The 22,420-nt window shown below is 37.7% G+C and overlaps 2 protein-coding genes across 3 annotated transcripts in view; one reads left to right on the forward strand and one right to left on the reverse strand.

Moving 5' to 3' along the window:
* The window catches only part of LOC125137443 (alpha-fetoprotein-like), a 32,544-nt gene extending 29,132 nt beyond the window's left edge, over nucleotides 1–3,412 (forward strand). Inside the window, exons 13-14 of the mRNA XM_047798127.1 lie at nucleotides 1,131–1,263; nucleotides 3,362–3,412. Of these exons, the coding sequence (XP_047654083.1) occupies nucleotides 1,131–1,263; nucleotides 3,362–3,412 (184 nt within the window). The remainder of the gene's footprint in view (nucleotides 1–1,130; nucleotides 1,264–3,361) is intronic.
* A 10,779-nt stretch (nucleotides 3,413–14,191) lies between these two features.
* The window catches only part of RASSF6 (Ras association domain family member 6), a 55,590-nt gene continuing 47,361 nt past the window's right edge, over nucleotides 14,192–22,420 (reverse strand). For both annotated transcript variants that reach the window (XM_047799180.1, XM_047799181.1), the window contains exons 7-11: nucleotides 21,405–21,506; nucleotides 20,826–20,877; nucleotides 15,683–15,801; nucleotides 15,485–15,582; nucleotides 14,192–15,385 (exon numbers count right to left, since the gene is read on the reverse strand). In XM_047799180.1, the coding sequence (XP_047655136.1) occupies nucleotides 15,310–15,385; nucleotides 15,485–15,582; nucleotides 15,683–15,801; nucleotides 20,826–20,877; nucleotides 21,405–21,506 (447 nt within the window). In that variant the 3' untranslated portion in view covers nucleotides 14,192–15,309. The remainder of the gene's footprint in view (nucleotides 15,386–15,484; nucleotides 15,583–15,682; nucleotides 15,802–20,825; nucleotides 20,878–21,404; nucleotides 21,507–22,420) is intronic.

Consider the following 22,420-nt stretch of genomic DNA (forward strand, 5'->3'; position numbering starts at 1 on the left):
TTTTTTCTGTCTTTTTGTTTTTTTAGGGCCGCACCCACAGCATATGGAGGTTCCCAGGCTAGGGGTCCAATCGGAGCTGTAGCTGCTGGCCTATGCCAGAGCCACAGCAACACCAGATCTGAGCCGCATCTGCAAACTACACCACAGCTCATGGCAATGCTGGATCCTTAACCCACTGAGCGAGCCAGGGATCGAATCTGCATCGTCATGGATGCCAATCATTCATTTCTGCTAAGCCACCATGGGAACTCCTCCTGGAATATTATTTCGTTTAATAGAGTAATAAACATCAGGCTATAATTTTGAATGTTCAAAGTGATTGAAACAGCAATGTCTATATATAGTTGTGGGGGAAATTTATTCTGTGAAGGAAATCTGAAAAGATTGTCAAACCACTGAAGTTTTAAATTAGAGTATTGGTTTTATTGTTAATAACATCTAAGAAGTCCTCAAACTTCCAGGTGTGTAATATTCATTGGGAAGTTAATTGTTTAGAATCAATATTGTATATAACAAAATGTTATAGGAAAAGCTAATTTACTTTATAACCTATTAACCATCCAATGCAATGAAAATGGAAAAATGTACCCTAGTAATAATCACATAAAGATAATTAAATTTATATAATAATTATCTGATGAGATATTCTTGATATGTTGACTAAAACGTGAAGATGGAGATGGTCATTGTGAAAACTATGAAGACATCAGAGCATTTTCAGAGCCTTTAAACTGAAGAGTGAGAGCTATACAAAGGTATGAGTGGTGTGCACACTCAGGGAGTGTCTGTATTTTCACTCATTTTTTTCTTTCTTTCTTTCTCTCTCTCTCTCTCTTTCTCTCTCTCTCTCTCTCTTTTTTTTTTTTTTGCTTTTTAGGGCCACACATGCAGCATATGGAAGTTCCCAGGCTAGGGGTCGAATCAGAGCTGTAGCTGCTGGCCTATGCCACAGCCACAGAAACACAGGATCCGAGCCACATCTGTGAACTACACCGCAGCTCAAGGCAATGCTGGATCCCCAACCCACTGAATGAGGCCAAGGATCGAACCTGTGTCCTCATGGATACCAGTCGGGTTTGTTACCGCTGAGTCATGACGGGAGCTCCCTTTGCCACTCATTTTTGATTCAGGTTCCTCAGCCACCTTGTGAAACAGAAACCACATGCAGCCGAGATGAAGTTCCAGTCAATTATTGTGGATTTTGCTCATCTGGTGGAGAGGTGCTGCCAAGCAGAGAAAAGTGAAATGTGTTTCCAAGAAGAGGTACCCATGTTTCCTTGTCTGTTCTCTTAGCTCTCTTAGGGCTTATAAAAGTAAAAAAAAAAAAAAATCGTTTCTCCATTCCAGTCATAAATGGATGAGGAGACAATCAGAGTCTAGGTGGACTGGAGTAACTGACTATAGTTGTGCTTAAGATATGTTGATACTTATGTCCCTTTGGGGGAAGTAGGCATGTTTGACATGAATAGAGACGAACTGAGATGTTTAGGACTGGGGATGGGAGGAAGAAGGAGGAGTTACAGACCTTGATCATTGTAGAGATGTGGTGTCCTTGGAAATACAGGGAATTTCTGAAGAAATAACAGTTTAAAGACCTGTCTGGGCAAATGGGAGCTTTGTTCTAGAAATTTCTGACTCTCTCTTCTGACAATCAGAGAGAGTCACCGAATGTAGTTTGGGACTTAGTTAGGAAACAAGGTGAAAAGGATTTCATTTTCTCAGTGGCAGATCATTAGACTAGCAGTTGAAAAATAGAAGAAAAATGACCAGGAAAAAAAGTTTATCTGTGCAGACACACCACATTGATTACCAGGAGATTATTTTCTGTAATTAATCTAATTGCGTATCGTTAATAAGCAAATGATTTTTCATAAGATGATAAAGTTGTGTGACTTAAATTTCTAAACTTATGTGACATAAATGTCATGGTAATCCCACCATCAGTCCTTGGCACAGAAAATTCATGTAAATTCATGGAGGGACCTGGGATGGACCACTCTCTCAGGACATGACTTGAAAAGCAGAAACTCGGATGCAGTAGGTAATTGTATCTGAGTAGAGGAATGCAAGTGGTTAAAAAAATAAAATGAAGCAGCCCTTAAAGTCAAAAAACATGCTGGGGCTAGGTAGAACTGGGGTTTAGCAATGGCCCAGGAAAACGTTTTCATAGATAACAATTTCCATGAGTGCCTTAATTGCCTTTGGTGGCTCTTTTCTACTTTTTCAGCCAAACTGTACATATGTATGTATGTATGTATGTATTTAGCTTTTTAGGGCCGCACTTGCCGCATATGGAAGTTCCCAGGCTAGGGATCGAATCAGAGCCACAGCCACAGCAACATGGGATCCGAGCCACATCTGCAGCCTGTACCAGAACTTGTTAGAAATAAAAATTACCAGATCCAACCCTAGATCTATTGAATCAGAACCCCTGTGGTGGAAAACACTGATTTTGTTTTAATAAGTCTTCCAAGTGATGCTGATACAGGAAAATTTTATTTCTAACAGGCTTATGGCAACATCAGATCCCCAACCCACTGAGTGAGGCCAGGGATGGACCCTGCATCCTCATGGATCCTAGTCGGATTCATTTCCACTGAGTCCCGAGATGGGAACTCCAATGTGCTTATGGTAAAACTTATATAACTATAGTGTAGTCAAAGGTAGGCAAAACTACAGTCCTCTAGCTAACAGCTCCACTCTCTGTTCATGTAAATAGGTTGTGTTGGCACACAGCCCTGCCCATTTATTTATATGTCATCTATGGCTACTTTTTACCATAACAGAATTGAGGAGCTGTGACAGACTGTATGAACTGCAAAGCCCCAAATATTTGGTATCTGGCCATTCACAAAAAAGCTTTGCTGACTCTCAGACTAGCTGATACGAAAAATGAAGATAGTCATCTATACGAGGGTCCATTTATTTATTATAAAGCCTTTTTACTTTTGATAAACATTCAGAAAACACAGCTCTACCTGAATAACAACCCCATATCTACGAGATAAACAGTTTTGCCTGTGCCTGAGAATTCCTGAGGGAGTTTCCTTGAAGTATTCTTGTTCTTGAGTGGATACTTCTTACTTGAACACTTTCATCAATAGAGAGATTTCTGTGTGTTTTTTCCCACACTTTTGGCCCAACAGCAATCTTCCACTTAATAATTGAAACACACACATGGTTTCTGCTTCCCTCCTTTTAAGATTTCCCTAAAGAAGGAAGGAGGAGCTCTCTGAAGAATATATTGTGTTAATGAAAATGTTAATTAAAATTAGTGTTTTCAGATTAAAATGCTTATTATATGTAATTATGTATCATCTCTGAAGTTTGAGCACGTTTACCTTTGTATAATTTTCCTAAGGTGGTGCTTCTGAAATTTTCCTGTATCAGCATCACTTGGAAGACTTATTAAAACACAATCAGTGTTTTCCACCACAGGGGTTCTGAGTCAATAGATCTAAGGTGGGGTCTGGTAATTTTTCTTTCTTTTTTTGTCTTTTTTTTTGCCATTTCTTGGGCCGCTCCCACGGCATATGGAGGTTCCCAGGCTAGGGGTCTAATCGGAGCTGTAGCCACCGGCCTACACCACAGCCACAGCAACGTGGGATCCGAGCCGTGTCTGCGACCTACACCACAGCTCACAGCAACGCCGGATCGTTAACCCACTGAGCAAGGGCAGGGATCGAACCCTCAATCTCATGGTTCCTAGTCGGATTTGTTAACCACTGCACCATAACGGGAACTCCCAGTAATTTTTATTTCTAACAAGTTCTGATGCTGAGGCTTCTGGCTTGGAGACCACTTTAAGAACCACTTTCCTAAGGCAAAACAGATAATCCTAAACAGTTGCCACTACTCTCCCAATCATTTTTCTATATCTAACTCTTTTTTTTTTTTTGCTTTTTGCCTTTTCTAGGGCCACTCCTGCAGCATATGGAGGTTCCCAGGCTAGGGGTCCAATTGGAAATGTAGCCGCCAGCCAAAGCCACAGCCACAACAACCGCTAGATCCGAGCTGTGTCTGAGACCAACACCACAGCTCACGGCAAGGCCAGATCCTCAACTCACTGAGCAAGGCCAGGGATCAAACCTGCAACCCCACGGTTCCCAGTTGGATTCGTTAACCACTGAGCCACAACGGGAACTCCCCCCATATCTAACTCTCAATGAGAAGGTAGAACCAAGGACAGTAATAGAAATAAGGAAATGATTGAAAAATAACTTATTTATGAAAGAAAGTAAAAGAATTTAGGGTCATCAAATATATAGGTAAAACTGGAACATTAAAAAAAATACCTAATATTATATAGAATAGGCTTAGTAAAAAATATAGGAATATATGATGGAATATTTTGGAATCTTATCAAGAATTGGTGTCTTTGTGCATCTATGTTTGTGGAAAAAATCTGGGTTTGACTGTAGTGCAAAAAAATTATACCTAATGGCTTTGGGAATCTCCATGGAACCAAGATCCCAGAGATGAAGAAGCTCAGCCAATTAGCGTCTGTAGATGTTTCAAGTCAGGCTAACTGCTGCAGGGACCTACAGACATTTTCTTTGTTTTCTTTTCTGAGGTTAGAATAGTCAAGTATGTGAACCCTTCTGCATGTTTAAAGAGAAAGTGGGCAGGTTTGAAGATTGCCTTTCTAGCTATGGCTATTGGAAAGATAAAACACTTTTAGGCAAGATGGAAGACATATTTTGAGAAGTAAACCAGAATGCAGGAATATTCTAAAGGAAAAAAAAAGTGAACCAAAGTTAATGTTGGAATGTTGGTAAGAGTAAGAGAGAAATAAAAAGGAGTTCCTGCTGTGGCAGAAGAGGATCAGCAGTTTCTCTGGAACACTGGGACACAAGTTTGATCCGCAGTCCAGCTCAGTGGGTTAAGGATCTGGTGTTGCCTCAGCTGTGGCATAGGTTACAACTGTGTCTGGGATCCGATCTCTGGCCTGGGAACTCCGTACACCACAGGGCAGCCAAAAAAATTCTCTCCTCCAGGTCAGTGGGGAAATGATAATTATAGCCTGAGATACTTATCTATTAACCAACGGAATATAACATGGAAAAAAGTTAACAAGAATTAGCAGAAATCTGGGCAGGTTGACATGGTAGTTTGAAAATAATACATTAAATTTAACAATAAAAAAGCAAAGTTCTGCTTTTAGATCACTTAATGCAAACTCTTGTGAAAAGACCTGCTGGTTTAAATAGCCTAGGTTGTACAACTTGTTGGATCTTCTGCCAAAGCTACTGTGACCCTGGGATGTGTTTCTGAATTAAAAACAACCATCAGATTAAGCAACGTAATATCTCATTCATATGTCTCAGGTCATTTTGGGATACTGTGCTTAGTTTCTTAGGATGTATTACACAAGTTTTGAAAATTATGTAAGCAATACATGAACATGGCAAAAGTTCAAACAGATGAGTGGAGTACATTTCCCATTCCCAAAAGGTAAACAATTTTGGTTCTTTTGTACTTCTAGTGATTACCATCATTATTTTAATGGTATTTTATTAAAGTGCTATTGTCACTCAAAGAATATAGCGTACTTCAGCTAACTTCAACAGTGCTACCCACAGACTCTTTCTCAGTTTTTTTTTTAAGGTAAAGTATTTTTAGTTATTTTATTGGTTATTACATTCTATTTCTTTGTCCTTCTACTTCAGTCAGCATCTAGTGACTTTCCAAAATATAATTAATACATCTAAACTTTGATTTCTCTGCCAGCTTTTCTTTTTAAAGTTATACCATTACTTCTATACTGTCTAGGTTTATTCATCCTGCTTTGGACGTGTTTATCTTATATGCCTTGTCAACAGGTTGATGCTAAAAACTGGCAACCATTGAATAGTATATTCAATAGCGTGTTTGTTTGGAATACTATCCTGTAAATGACTTACTCTGTACCCCTCAAACTGTGTCAAGATTAAGTGAAGTCTCTTATCTACTATCAACTGCAGAAAACATGCCACATTTATATAGTTTTACATATTTGGATTATGATTTCCTAGGATGTCATACTTTTTTGAGATTTTCTAATTTTCTTTTTCCATATTGGCAAATAAAGCATCTGCATTCATCACACCACACATATATATAAGGTACTTAATCATACAGGTTTTGTAATAGAATACTCTATCATCTTAAAGGTATATTTGAAAAGTCCTCTGACTTAATCTTTCAGTTTGCATCTATTTATTTCTCTGATTGATTCATAGTGGTAAACATAGCTTTGCTTTTTTTTTTTTTTTTTTTTTTTTCTTTTTAGAGCTGCACCTGCGACATACGGAGATTCCTAGTTTAGGCGTTGAATTGGAGCTGTAACTGCAGGCCTACACCACAGCCACAGCAATGCCAAATCCGAGCCACGTCTGCAACCTACACTACAACTCACGGCAACGCTGGATCCTTAACCCACTGAGTGAGGCCAGGGATCGAACCTGTGTCCTCATGGATCCTAGTCAGATGCAGTTTCCACTGAGCCTTGATGGGAAGTCCTGGAGTTTCTTTTTAGTGTAATCCTGGGTAACATTGACTATTTCTAAAATCCCATTTTGAGTTTTTTCTTGGGCTCAAAATTAAGTTTTGCTGAACTACATTCTTAACTATGTATACATTTTTTTTTTTTCAGAATGGGCACCCAAGAGTTAAATTTTTTTGGGGGGATGTCCTTGCATGTTTAAATATTATTTCCTCTATATAAAAGGATAATACTGACTTTAGGAATCTTTAGGAAGTTTCAAAATAGTCTGAGTAGCAGATAAGACCCAAAGCACCTCAGACATCAATGACTTTCTGGTCTTTTACTGCTGGTATATCTCTTCAACTGCTGTCTTTGCATTTTGGTATGTAGATTAATATCATACCAATGGGCTTTATTTTTTTAAAAGTTCATAAATATCTCATATTGATGGTAAGCTTCTTTTTCTTCTTAGTATCAATAAGATTTATACTCTTTGTATATTTTTACTGTTACCGAATTGGAATTTCAAAAGAGATGAAAGATGCCACATCTTAAAAGGATGCTGGCAAATTGCTATGTCCTGAAGTATCTAGAATGGAAAAAGGATTGAAAAGCATGTCACAGGATGTGGAGAAATAAACTAGGAATATTTATTCCAAAGTCTTAGGATAGGTGAGAGGTTCGCAGTCTCCCAACATGTCTGGGATTATAGGAAATCAAAGAGTGGCTAATTTGGTGTCAGTGTGAGGAATACAGCTCCTCTTTCGTCCCTCTCTTCTCTGCATTCCATCATATGAGTCCATGCTTTCCATTTCAAAATCTTGCTTGGGTCTTCTCTCCAGATGTGGCGTTATCCTCACTTCTTACTTTATACAGGGCATTGCTTCTTATTAGAGTAGTTTTCTCAGATGCCTTCCTTCTGCCTTACCTTTACCAGAAATTTTTTCCCCCTCAGGACTCGTTACATAACAGATTAGAAATTTACCTAGAGCAATGGAATCGATGGGATCAGAGGGGATTGATGGAGAAATTTGACTTCCTCTCCTGTTGTTAGGCTAGAAGATACTGAACAAGATTAAATATGAGGGTCCTGAGGTTAATCTTGTGGGAAATTTTCCTATGAACGTTGATTTAAACAGTCATGAGTTACCAAGGAAGTAGGATGCCTTATTTTTTTTTTCCTTTTTTTTAGGGCTGCACCTGGGGCATATGAAATTCCTAGGCTAGGGGTCAAATTGGAGCCGTAGCCACTGGCCTACACTACAGCTACAGCAATGTGGGATCTGCAACCTACCTCATCTGCAACTAGCCTCATCTGCAATCCAGCCTCATCTGCAACCTACCTCACAGCTCACAGCAATGCCAGATCCTTAATCCACTGTGGGAGGCCAGGGATCGAACCCGCATCCTCATGGATACTAGTTGGGTTCACTACTGCTGAGCCACAATGGGAACTCCTAGGATAACTTAAACTACAGAAGTGTTTTTAAAAACAAGCCTAAATAGATTTCAGTCTTTCTAGACGATTTAGGTGTGGTGCTGTTTGAAGAAGAACTAAATCACTAGACTTCTACCCATTTTACAGGATTCTAGAGGCTCTTAGTTGTGTAAGTCATCTACCTCCCAGGTGTGTGTGTGTGTGCGCACGCATGTGTGTGCACATATCTTAGCATGGAGCTCCAGGGATCCCATTCTGACTTAGCCAGGTATTTAACTTTTATCTATTTGGGCTTCTACAAATGATTTTTATTTGAATAAAGACTATACAGGTACAATTTGGGGAAAACTTTTGGACTTGATATCAAGGTCTATATCAGTAAATATGAAGGATGTAGAGGTGTCTGATCAGCCTTAAATGGCTTTGTTCCTCTTGAGTTCTTATACCTGAATATGTAGTGACTCGGCTTGGGATTACCCCAGAGCTGTTTTTAAAAGTAAGGAGAAGCTGATGTGCAACTATGATGTTTCTGATTTTTGTGAGGAGAAAGCAAATTTTTATTTATTCCAAATATGGGGTCCTGAAACTGGATTGCAGTTAATTAGGGTCTTGCAGTTAATACCTTAATTAAGGTATTGCAGTTAATTAAGTCCTTAAGCTAAGGGACTAGGCCTGTGAGCAATTCTAAGACCTTGAGAGGCGAGCATATCAGAACCCCTCTCAGATGTGCAACAGGGAAATCAAGGTTTTTCTCTTGGGGATCAGAGCTGTTTAGGTGTTTTCTCCTTCTCACCGATGTGCTTGTTTGCTTTTTTTTAGGGGTCCAAACTGATCAAAAAGTGCCAGTCTCTTTTGGGAAGCTAATTGACCTCAGAAGATGTCAATGTAGTATCCTTGCTGAATTACGGTTTTTTTTTTTTCCCAGCAAAAATGAAATGCATGGCTAATGTTCAAACTGAGAATCAACATCATTTTTCAGCTATTCACAGTTACTCAAGAACACTAACCAGTCTGCACTACATATCTCCTTTCCTCTCCAGCACAGAAATCCACTTATTGTAACTCTCATACCCACTTTCCTTCCTCCTTTCTCCTCATAAGCTTTCTACATCTCAGAAACAGCGATAGAAACATGAGCGAAGGGGCCTTTTGAAAGCCTCGGGTGGATGCAATGGGCTCTCCATGAACCTGGGACCTGACCACTGGGTTTCTGGAGTGAAAAAGACCCCAAGTGCTACCTGGATTTTCTGTCTACATCACTGCTGAAAATGGTTATTGATGAGCTGAAAGAAATGTGTTTTATAATACAGTTACCATCATAACTATATCTTCTTTCACCTTTCCCCTTGATATGTGATATTGACATTGTCACCAAGGAGTCCTGAAGTATTTAGTTTAACTTGAGTTTTCAGCATTGATTCGTAATAGTAGTCTTTTCCCTGGAAATTCTGGCATAAATGACACAAAGAGCTTATTATTTGGACTTACTTTTCCAGATCTTTTCTGTGTTTAATGAAGTAAAAATTAGCAGTGATGTTTAGGAAGCAGTGATATACTGCTTGGAGTATTTTTTGATTGGAGAACATGCTTAGTCGATTATAGGGCTCTTGATTTCAGTTTTCCCTCACTCCAGTAATTTCAACCTGTTCATATACATTTGCAAATTAAATCCAGTGAACACTTTAAGTATCTATTGTGTTCAATACACTGTGCTAGATGCTGCAGGGGATAATATGAATATGCTATGATCCGATCGCTAATGAATTTATTCAAGATATAAACACATACGGAATGATAAGAATGGGGAGATTTTGCATTTCCAGTGTCACAAGAGCAGGGCTAACTGATAATGTGGAACACAGGGAATTGAGATCACATACTGTCACAGTGACCAGGAAAGCTCACGACAGAAGTGATCTGGTCAACAGCTAGAAAATGGCATGGTTTCAACAGATAGATGTAGTAGAGTGTGCACCTGAATGGTGAAGGATTCATTTGGGTGGGTTTTGAGACAAGAATGAAATATTTGTGGGTGGTAAGACTTAGTGAAAGCCTAGGTTACAATGCCAGGTGGGGACATCCTGCAGCTTATTTATAACAATAGCTAATATTTATCACACATTTCTTATGTGCAAAAGGTCAGCCTTTAAACCTGTTATTCCTGTAACTCCTACAATTGCCTAATGAAGAAGGTATTATTATTCTTATTTTACAAATGAAGACACAAAGAATGCCATTTGAGGGTTTGTAGTTTAGGATGAGGGCATATATTTTAGAGGTTAATTAAGAGTGTGGATTCTGGAGCTGTAAGTTTCAAACCCTACCTCGATCTGTTGCTAAAGAGCTTAGTAAATCTCCTGACTTCTCCATGGTTCACTGTTTTCATCTTTAAAATCAGGTTGAAAGACTAATTTTCTCATGGGAGTGTAAAGAACATTAAATGAGCTGATGTATGTAAGGCACATAAAATAGTGCTTAGCAAATGGTAAATGCTGTTAATTTGAACAATATGAAATTGCTGCTTATTTAGGTCAAATATGAACAATTTCAAATGGCTAATAGGTTAGCCATTATTAAAAGAAAAATGGATGCTGTTGAAGGGTTTGTCCTATTGAATTGCATCCTATTCTTTTCCTTCCTTGCTCATGTAGATATCTCAGTATAATAGATATCGTGCCATCTTTTTGACCTCATCAACTGCTTTGCAAATGGACTTTCCCCTTCACCTCCTGTAGCATATGGAAGTTCCTAGGCTGGGGGTCCAATCGTAGCTGCACTCCAGATCCTTAACACACTGAACGAGGCCAGAGAGTGAACCTAAAGCCAGGGATTGAACCCATGTTCTCATGGATACCAGTAGGGTTTGTTACTGCTGAGCCATGGTGGGAACTCCTCCCCTTCAGCTCTTGAAGTCAATCTGAACAGCCCTAAACAAATTTCCATAGTAATGCTGCCTAAATGAATATTTCACACAGCTGAAAGATAATAAAATACACCACCATATTGGTGAAAACCATATAGAAAAGATTCCTTATTTCTTTGGCTACTGGATCAAATTTGCGAAAAAGGAGGCATGTATACAAGGAATTTAAAAAACATTTCAGATCATTTATTTGCTCATTCTTTTATTCATTCATTAATTCATTCAGTCCTTTATTCAGCCGATTTTTATTGAGCACATCCCATATACAGTATACAATAATAAGAATGGCAAAGTATACAAAGATGAATGGGACAGGTCCTCTATCCCTAATAAATAGAGCATATTACCTAGAATTGAATTTGAACTAATATATAACTGGTAATGAAATACTTTGACCACCCAAACAATAAATGGTTTTATGACAAAAGTTTATTTTTTTATATTATGCAAAGATGACTGAAAGGAATGGATTTTTGTCTCAGAAATTATATCTTATTTATTGCTATATAGCAAATTATCCTGAAATGTAGCAGCATACTATAATATACATTTCTTATCTCACACATTTTCTGAGGATCAGGAATCCAGGAGTGGTTTAGCTGGGTTTTCTGGCCCAGGGTCTCTCATGAAATTGTCGTCAAACTATTAGACAGTGCTGCAGTCATCTGAAGGCTTGACCAGGGCTGGCAGATGACTCACTCACGTGGCTGTGGACAGGAGCCTCAGTTCCTTGTTGGCTTTTGGCAGAAATTCTCAGTCCCTGTCATTATAAGCCTTTCCCCTGGGCTGCTCTGAACATGGCAGTTGGTTTCCCCCAGAGCAAGCAAACCAAGAGAACAAGCAAGGAGGATGCTACAGTGACTTTTATGACTTAACCTCCAGAGTCCACACACATCACTTCTGCTTTCCTTTGTTCCTTAGAATTAAGTCACTAAGCCCAGCCCTTTGGCAAAGTGAGAAGGATTAGGCTCCATCTCTTGAGAGGAGGAGTATCAAAGACTTTATAGATACATTTTATTTTATTTTATTTATTTTATTTGCTTTTTAAGGCCACATGTCTACATATGGAAGTTACCAGGCTAGGGTTCAAATCGGAGCTGCAGATCCTGGCCTACACCACAGCCACAGCAATGTCAGATCCAAGTTGCATCTGTGACCTACACCACAGCTCATGGCAACACTGGGTCCTTAATCTACTGAGTGAGGCCAGGGATCAAACCTGCGTCCTCATGGATTCTAGTTGGGTTCGTTACCACTGAGCCACAGTGGGAACTCCCCATAGATATATTTTAAAACTACCACAGTAGTGATGTTAATGTCTCCTTTGAATATTAAAAATTTTTTTTTCATCTCGTAGAACTCTATGCTTGCATGTACTTGCTAATTTTTTTTTGTGGGTAACTTTTTAATAAAAAATTTTCTATTTCCTTGTTTAAAAAGTAATACATGTTCATTGTAGAATATTTAATAAGTATAGAAAAATACAAAAAATATAAATCACACATAATTCTACAAACCAGGCATAACCACATTTGACATGTTGTTTTGGTTTATAATGTGTATGTACAAATAGTACACATACATATATAAACATATATCTATATATCTTATGGGTAATACATTTTAAAACATTTTAGTGTATATTCTTATCTAGCTACAGAGGAGAAATAACTTATAATTAAAATTTGTTTGAAAACAATCCTAAGTGCTTCATAACATGCTATGGGTAAATGTTTCTTTCCTTCTTTAATCTTTTCTATTTTTCGACATTAGACTATTTGCTTCCTTTTATCACAACAAATAATGATCTTGTTTACATAGTGTCTTTATACATCTGAATATTTCCAACATAAGATCCTACAATTATAGGATGAACTTACTACCAAAATTGCTTTCAAGGAACATTATATCTATTTGTATTTTTATCAGCAATTTAAGTTCCTATCACACTGTAATCTGTTGAGTATTTAATATTATACCTTCTTAATTTTTTAATAGACCAAAAAGGATATTTCACTTTCATTTGTGTTTTGTTGCCATGCCAGTTATTTTATCGCCTCTGTGTTCCAAATTGATTCTTTGCTGATGGCTCTGGGAAAACCGATAATGGGAGCTTTTAAATTTGTTTCCTTTGCAGCTTACAGATGTCATATTTTGTCAGTAGAGGGCGCTGGAGAAACACTGTAGGAGGAAGTTGGTTTTACAGGATTCCTCAGGGGCTGGTTGGTCAGGCTCAGGGAAGCTTTCTTCCTCCACAGTTTTGCCCAGAGTGGTTTCTCCAGTGCTAGTTGCCTGTAAGGTCCTAGTTAGTAAAGCAAGCTAGTTGCTTGCTTTAGCATTTGTTCCCCCATCCCCTTTTCCAGCTTTTGATTTGGTTTGTGGTGGCACAGCCTGAAGCCAGTACAGGCCTGTGTCCTAGCTTAAGTCATTACTCTCCATACCTTCTCAACTCAGTGCTCACAGCCCCTGCAGCTTCCAGTCCTAGTGGCATGGCAGCAGTGCCCCTGACTCCATCTGTGTGGCTACTCTTCAGCCTCAGCTTGCCTGTGCCCCCAGACTTTGTTTCCTGCAGACCTCTGGACAGAGACATTATGCGATGTGGCCTTATGCCTGCAGAGAAGCCCCAAGCCCCTCCGCAAACCTGCCACTTGCTCCACACCCCAGGGGGTTGTTCCTGTTTGCCCTATGACTGTGGCCCTCTTGTGTCCTGGGAACCCAGAGGCCATGTCCTCCATCCAAAGGGCTGCAAACACACCTTCTCAAGTGAATTCTGAACTCTTCACTTCAAGCTTTTCCTTTATGGTATTCTTCTTAGCCTTTGGGGTACACCTTAGGGTTCTCTCTTTTTATAGTTGTCCTCCTATCATCACAGCTAAATAATTATTTATATTAAACTTTCTCTGTTTAAATGACCATGTGGTTTCTGTCTCTTAATTAGACACAGACTAATACAACTGATCACTATTATGATACAATTTTTTTTCACATATTTAGTAGCCATTTGCTTTTCTTCTTCTGTGATTTTACTTTTCATGCTTTTTTTCTTCTATCCAAGCTTGGTATCTTTCTTATGAACTTTGTAGATTTTGATATGTTCAAGATGAACTTTTTGTCATGTTTATGGCAGATACTTGATACAACTTTAAATAAATATACTGAATTTTAACCATTACATTTGCTTTACTTTAGTGAAATGAAATTTTGTTATTAACTGAGAGATGAACAGATAAAGATGCAAGCCTCTGTTTTATTGAATAAAGGATATTTCCTAGGTCTGAAAAGGTTATAGTACATTTTTACTTTCATCCTGTTTAGGATCAGATGATACTGAGAAGTAATACCTTTGTCTTAAACATTTTTCATATTTTGTTTATGTAGTTACCAAGTTTACTACATGATATATGTACACACACTGTAGATCCCTTATCTCATGGTATGTATAATGCAATCAAACAATTTAATCCAATGTTGATGAGAAGGAGTAGTAGAGTGGAGAAAAGCTGCATACAACTCTATTTTAATATAGAGCTCATAAATAAAATCATCAATGATACTTGTGGCATTTTCAGTGGTTAAGCAGACTTGAAGTTTTCTGAGTGTTATCCTGTAGAATGAGTACTTTGGAGAAAAAGGGCAGAGCTACAGATTCCCTGTCCCACTTCAGCTACCATAGATTTGCATTATCTTCCATATTCATTCAGCAGCAAATGGTTATTATGGACCAAGTTTTATCCTGGCTGATAAAATACATTAAATCTCTGTGGTATTTTTTTTGAAAAAATAAAGAAAACTAGTTCAATTGACTTTTTAAAAAGCTTAATAACAGTTTTGAAAGTCATCAGTAAAACAGAGTGGGGAGGAGAAGGGCTCAGGTTGAGAAAATTACACTTCGGATTTCTTAACAGAGTCCATAATCTTTTCCATCCCTGAGAATAGACAGTTCTGATGTTACAGATAGCCCACAGTCACCTACCCATATAAAGATAGCCCTAGATTTTATGAAGAGGCTGGAGTTTTCAAGGCACTGTGAAACACCATAAACCATCAAACTCTTTGGTGGGTAATAATGTGCTGCTTTTTTATTTCAGGAGCTGGCAGCTTTTACTTCCGAATCATTTCTGAGAGTTGGTTGATGATATTTCAGTTCTCTTGACAGCTGAAGCTCAAAGACATATAAAGCTACATGATATCTGAAGATATTTAAATTCGAGTTCATTGAGCACTTTACCATAACAACCATTTGGAATACATAGTATCCGAGCTTATTTCAGTTACTGAAGCTAAATTCAAGTTCCTTTCCTTTCAACTGTGAACCCAAGTTCACCTCATCACTTCAAAGAGAGACAAGCTGTTTTGACATTCAGTTTTCTGCAGATTCCAGTTCACATATATTTGTATGAATACAAATATAGAATTTATGCACTCAAATAGTAACACCCTTCTAATTTTGTTGAAGTGTTTTAGCAACAGGGACCTGTACTACTAAACTGTTGTCTCTGTTTTTATTACCCGTTTACTTTGAAGATACTTCAGGATGATAGCCTTTTCTGTCCTGAATCTGAAAATGAGGAGGAAAAAAGTATTAAAGATTGGACACATTTTGTACATTGAGTCTATTAAAGGACAAAGCGTTCAGCGTTGCTAGTTCTTAACTTACTTTGTTATTGTTCTTTGAATCTCTCTTTTCTCCTCTTCATTTAGTCTTTGAAGGATGGATTCCAGGAGAGAAAAATGAAAGTTAATATACTGAGCCACCTGAAAGGAAAAGCAAACAAACAAAAGAAGGAGAGCATTTATGTGAGAGGTGCTGAGTCAGGAGGGGGCAAAGACAGCTTCAGAGCAATGGTATCCATACATCACTGCTAATTTCTTCTGCATCTTTGTCCATGAGGAAAATGCGAGCATTCTTTTTGGAAGGTCCCTGTAGGAGTCTGTGCAGTAGCGGAATGTCTGTCTTCTTTAGCCGTCTCTGCTCTGCAATGAAAATAAGAATCAACTACATATACACACTACTGTATAAAATAGAGGATTACTGAGAATCTATAGCACAGGAAAATCTACTCAATAGTTTGTAATAACCCATATGGAAAAAAAGAATGGATATATTTATATGTATGACTGATTCACTTTGCCATAATACAACACTGTAAATCAACTATATGCTGATAAAATTAATTTTTTTTTAAAAAAGAATCAACTACAGTCAGGAGTCCATCCTCAAGAAAAAAAAGAAGGATAGTTGGTCCATTCATTTTATTCTTTAGCTCATTTTGAAAGACCTAAAAATAACAGAAAACTGGAGGCATTTCCTTAAAGCAAATTGAAATTAAAACTTTTACATGAACTAAAAATGAACTTCTTTCTCTTGCTATCCCTCAGGGTTTGTTTTTCTATCTCAGAATTCAACCTTGTCTTTGGTTGGGATGTTCAGACAAATCTCCAGTCCCATTTATGCCTTTTATCAAAAAACACACCCAAAATATTCTTTACAATTTTTTAGTTATTCAACAAACATTTATTGGTCTTTACTAGTTCAGTGAATGTAATTCTATCTTCCAGTAGTTCAGGTCTAAGACTTTGTAATTATCCTCAATTCTTTATTTCTCTCTCACTCTACTTTCAATTCTTGGCTTTTCTTCAAAAATATATTCAGAATTGCAGTAATTTTTATTCTTTCATTCATCTGTAGGCTTCATTCATTCAGCCATAATATTGAGATGAGAAAGAATATCACTTCCAACTAGGAATAGTCACAAAACTTTAAATTTCTTGGAGTTAGAATATATACACTCCCACCACAAGCTACATTTGGCTTTCTGTCAAAAGTCATTTCACATCTGCGATTTCATTTTTATCAGAATAAAGCCAGGACAGAATAAAGCATGCCCTTTCATTCATTTTTTTTCCTCCTTCCTTCCTCCAATATTTTTTGAGTTCCTACTATATACCAGCACTGTTCTCTGTGGTGGGTGCACTATAAACAAAGCAGAGTGAAATCATCTCCATCATGGACTTGCACTTTACTGGAGGAGACAGGTAAAGGAGACACATCAGGAAAACATGTCATATATTAGTGATAAGTAATCAGGAGAAATAAAGGAAGGGGTTAGAAAGTGTGCACATGTGCAAATATGTGTGTACAGGGGGAAAATTATTATTGGGTGGCTGAGGAAGGTCTCACTGAAGATGTAACATTTGAGAAAAGACCTGAAGGAGAGAGAAAAGAATCAGGAAGCAATTTGAGGAGAGTGTGTGCCCAAAAGAGTAAGTAAATAAACAGAGCACCAGGTCAGTGCATGCTTAAGGCTGTCAAAAAGAAGTCAGGGAGCAGGGTGGCTGGCACAGAGGTGAGAGAAGGATGATTAAATGATGAAGAGAAGAGGTAATGGGACCAGGACAAAGACTCCGGCTTTACTGTGAGAGGAGAGACCACTGGAGGATTTAGAAGGTGACATAGTCTGATTTGCATGGTTAAAGAACAATCCATCTACTCTGCTGAAATAGATAGATGGGAAAAAGGTAGACCAGTTGGCTCTTTCTACAGTATCATGTGTATACTTGCGTGCATGGTCAGTTCTGAGGGTCAGAATTACTCTCATCCCCTAGGTTGGATTCACCCCAGGAAAAAAGACAAGAGAGGGTCTAGAATACAGAAGCCCAGCTTCCTCACAATTAAAGTGACATTATCCATTCCTGTGTCCAGAGTCAGTGTTCATCGCTTTAATTCCTCTACTATTTCTAAAGGGAAACCCTGATGATTTAGCTCCTCTCATTAACTCACCAGAATCCTCTTTTTATTGTTTTTAGTTTTTACACCTTATGTTAACTTGGTTTTGCATCCACAGTTTGTTCCATTCTTGATATTACAGAGCAATGTGTCCTGCTTCATATTTTTGCTTCATGGTGACCTGGGATAATTATTAGAAATACGTATTCCCAGACTGTCCTCAGATATAGAGGAACTTGAGAACCTGTATTTTAAACTCTCCAAGTAATTCTGAAAGGCACTACAATTTGAGAAACACTGCTATAGATCATGGGCTTAGTAGATAAAAGGTGTTAAAACATATCATTCTTTTTTTCTTTCTTTCTTTCTTTTTGCCTTTTCTAGGGCTGCTCCCTCAGCACATGGAGGTTCCCAGGCTAGGGGTCGAATCGGAGCTGCAGCTGCCGGCCTACGCCAGAGCCACAGCAACGTGGGATCTGAGCCATGTCTGTGACCTACACCATGGCTCATGGCAACGCCGGATCCTCAACCCACTGAGCGAGGCCAGGGATTGAAACCTGCAACCTCATGGTTCCCAGTCAGATTCGTTAACCCCTGCACCACAACGGGAACTCCAAAACACATCAATCTTTATTTTCCATATTACAACCCAAATGGCTAGTATATGCTCCATTCTTTTCTCTATCCCTGGTCCCTAATAGGTGCTAAGTTATGATTATCTTTAGTTCTGGATTTCATATGTAAGAAATTTTGCCACAAAATATAAAAGAAAACATGATTTTCACCGGTAAAATGTAAAGAATTACATTTTTGCAGTAAAAATACAGTTTTTCTGACTTTAAAAATAATGTATGTATTGGCAAAGGGAAATAGGAAATTGGCAAAGGGAAATACAAATTTTCAGTTATTAGAAGAATAAGGTCTGAGGATCTAATGCACACTCAAACATTGCTGAGAGTAGACTTTAAGCATTCTTAGCCCAAGGGAAAAAAAAAGAAAGAGTTTACTTTGTGAGCTGATGGATGTGTTAATTATCTTGGTCTTTTAAATCATCCTATAGTGTATGTATATATCAAATCATCATAGTTTATCCTTCAGATATATACAATTGTATCTGTCAATTCTTCCCAATTATTCCTTGGTAAAAAATCCTGTGCATTCAATCATAATTATGAAGAAAAGTATAAGGCAAAATTAAAGATCACCTGGAATCTCAGAACTCTGAGATAATCAGCATTTCACTGGAGTGGCCTTCCCTGCGTATATCTCCTCATGCACACACACGAACAACACACAAAGGGGGGCATAGCATACTTGCTATTTTTATAGTGGACATATTTTTAAAAATCATAATTAGGTTTGGCTTTTTCCCTTTCGTGTTTTTTTCTCCGTCTCATCTTTTTTTTTTTTTTTTCTGTATCTCCCCACCCCCCTATCCAAGTAATCAATGTTAATGGCTTGGTATTTATCTTTCCATATCTTTCCTCCTGATCATATAGTTATATATACCACAAAATTAAATTGAGATCTAGGAGTTACCGTTGTAGCTCAGCGGTAACAAAACTGACTAGTATCCTTGAGGCCCTGTTCAGTGGGTTAAGGATCTGGTGTTGCCGTGAGCTGCAGTGTAGGTTGCTGATGTGGCTCAGATCCCTCATTGCTGTGGCTGTGGTTAGGCTGGCAGCAGTAGCTCCCATTCGACCCCTAGCCTGGGAACTTCCACATGTCGCAGGTGCAGCCCTAAAAAGACTGATAAATAAATAAATATCTAAACTTCTTTTAAAAAATGGGATCATACTATTACATTTATAAGCATCTTGCATTTTTTTTCATTTATTACATATTAAAGAATTCCCTCCATTCAACTAGCATAGATCTAATTCATTTTATTTAATGGATGCATGCTAATCATATATTAAATCATTCCTCTATGATGGGTGACTTTGTCTTCAGCTTGTCATTAGAAATAGCCTGGCACATAAATCTGTAGGTATTAGCACTTTTATTTTTGTGAAACAGATTCTCACTAGTAGGATTGCTGGGCTAAAGGATATTATACTGTAAATATTAATACATATTGCTGGAATGAACTCCAAGAAAAATAGACAGTCTGATCTTCCCCAGAACTGCGTGAATATACTCTTTTGTCCTTAACCACGCCAACCATTGTTAGAATCTGATAAGTGCAAGGTAATATTGTTTTGTGGTTTGAATTTACATTTCCGTGACGTTTGCATTTCCCTTAATATTTGCAGTTTAAGGCTTTTCTAAAAATATTAGTGGTTATTTTGCTATTCTTTGAATTACTTTATCCTACTTCTTTGTATTTTTATCAGATTGTCTTTTCATTGTCATTTTACAAGAACTTTTTGATATTGCAGTATTCATCTTTTATCCAATATTCTTCATAATCCATGTTTGTATCTTTTACATTTTTATAGAGGCCAATGTATAAACCTTTTATTTTCCCTAAACAACTAGAATGAATATATACATATACACATACAAATTTAGAATTTAAAATGTGTATATTTCATATATAATAAGGACTTTAATCTTGTGCATGTTTGGAGAGCCAGCTTTCATTTTCTTATAGTTGTTCTGGATCAATTTTGTTCTATTCAATTTCTGGCTCAGATATTCTGACACTTAACTTTTAACATGAGCTATTTCTCTGATTTAACACTTAGATATTATCAGTTTTAAGGCTTCCAAAAATTTTCTTTCAATATTACCTTAGGGTTTCTCCAATCTTTCTTTCCCTCTCTGCTCCTAGCGCCCCACATACAGCCTCTTCTGAAAGTCCTGCTGCTAATCTTTTACCCCACAACAAAGTTCTGCACATTCTTCTCTGCTGAGGAGGAAAGAACACTCCTACAATGTGTCAGATACCGTGCTAAGCAAGAGGTAACAACAAGATCAGGGAGAAATGGTATCTCATGATGACTCTGGTAGGAGTCAGAAATGACAAGGGATAGAGAAAAAGTACAGAGGTCAACAATTTAAATGACTAACAATTCCTGGGAACTGTACACCTGTTCTCCAGGATTCTGATCGCCATTCAGGTACTTTAATGCTTGGCCAATATGGAAAGTTTTTGGATACCTTACTCTTAGGTTGTCTTCCTCTGAAATGGTGAAATATGAATTATCTCTTCCTTCTTCCTTCCCTCCCTTTCTTCCACAAAATCAGGTAAACTGCTTTTCTGACTTATGAGCCAAAATTAATAATACACTGGAATAATATAAAAAGAACAACCAAAGTTTCTTACCTCCTGTTGAAAAAATAATGTAAAGTGCAAAATCCTGGGCACTATTTTCAATCTGTCAGTGGAAGAAAACGAATAGGCATGACTTCTTTGTCGTTAATGTTTTTTAAGCCAACCAGGCTCAAACTATGTATCTGTTTCCTCACTTTCTTTTATCACTTTCAGGCATAAAACGTCTCTGCTCCCTGGAAATAAGGTAATTTCTCAGAGCACAGTTATTAAAAGATGTTATACACTTGTCTCTTGGTGTCCACAGGGGATTGGTTCCAGGACCTGCTGTGGTACCAAAATCCATGTATGTTTTAGGCCCTCGGTCGGCCATTCATATCCACAGAGTCCACATTCATGGGATCTAACCAACTATGTATCATAAACAGAGCAGTATATGCATAGGAAAAAAAAATCAGTGTATAAATGAACCCAGGCAGTTCAAAGGATCAACTGTACATAGGAAAGAATTCTTCAGAACTGAACATTTTATTTAGATATATATGTTTATAGATATTTTTCAGAAGAATCTATTTATGTGTCTAAGTTAAATTATTTGTAAGATTTACGGCTTGGTTCAGTGATTAATATTACCTTAAATTTTTGGAGAATCTGCTTTATTACTTCTTCAGTTCTCATATCACTGTTTATTCTGACCTTAGTTTCTGATCCAAAGGCTGGAGTGAATATTGATGTCTAGGAAAAAAAATTGATATAATTTTAATGACTTACAAGACAAAGTAACAAGAGCCAGTGTCTTGAATATGGCCTTCCTTTGGTCAAAAAACCCAAGATCATCAGTTTAAAAATTTGCTTTTTTGGTTTTGCTCCCTTCGTTATTGTTATTGTTGAATACTGTGTTTATGCTCTTAAACAGCTTTATATTTTTTTATAGAAAAAGTTAGGTAAAACATCATTCGAGAATATTCAAAACATATTCACTAGATAGCCCTTCCATTCTTCAGTTTAGTTGAAGATTTCAAAGTTCCCTCCTGGTTGGAATAATTTTTCTAAATTGTTTTAATTTGAACCATAAAAAATCATTCATTTCTGGTTGGTCTGATGTTGGCAATTGCACACGGTTCGGTCTTTATCTCTGTTGAGGCCTGGGGTAAAAGTCTGTTAATTGAATATCTAGAAAAGTATTTCCCACAAGTTGTCCTATCTATGGTCTGCCTTTTAGATAACATTTGGTAAAAGTTTTCCATGGTGAAATAACTCTGACACATTCCTCTTGGGGATTAGTAATGCACAATAAAAAAATCACAAGAAACATATAACCATAAATTTTTTACTCATAATTTGATAATATTCTTATTTGAAAGTAAATCCTGAAGGAGTTCCCGTCATGGCTCAGTGGTTAATGAATCCGACTAGGAACCATGAGGTTGCGTTTGGTCCCTGCCCTTGCTCAGTGGGTTAAGGATCTGGCGTTGCCGTGAGCTGTGATGTAGGCTGCAGACGTGACTTGGATCCCGCATTGCTGTGGCTCTGGCGTAGGCCGGCGGCTACAGCTCCTATGCGACCCCTAGCCTGGGAACTTCCATGTGCCGCGGGAACTGCCCTAGAAAAGGCAAAAAGACAAATAAATAAATAAATTAAAAATAAAA

The sequence above is a fragment of the Phacochoerus africanus genome, chromosome 10, assembly GCF_016906955.1.
Source record: "Phacochoerus africanus isolate WHEZ1 chromosome 10, ROS_Pafr_v1, whole genome shotgun sequence".
Lineage (NCBI taxonomy): Eukaryota > Metazoa > Chordata > Mammalia > Artiodactyla > Suidae > Phacochoerus > Phacochoerus africanus.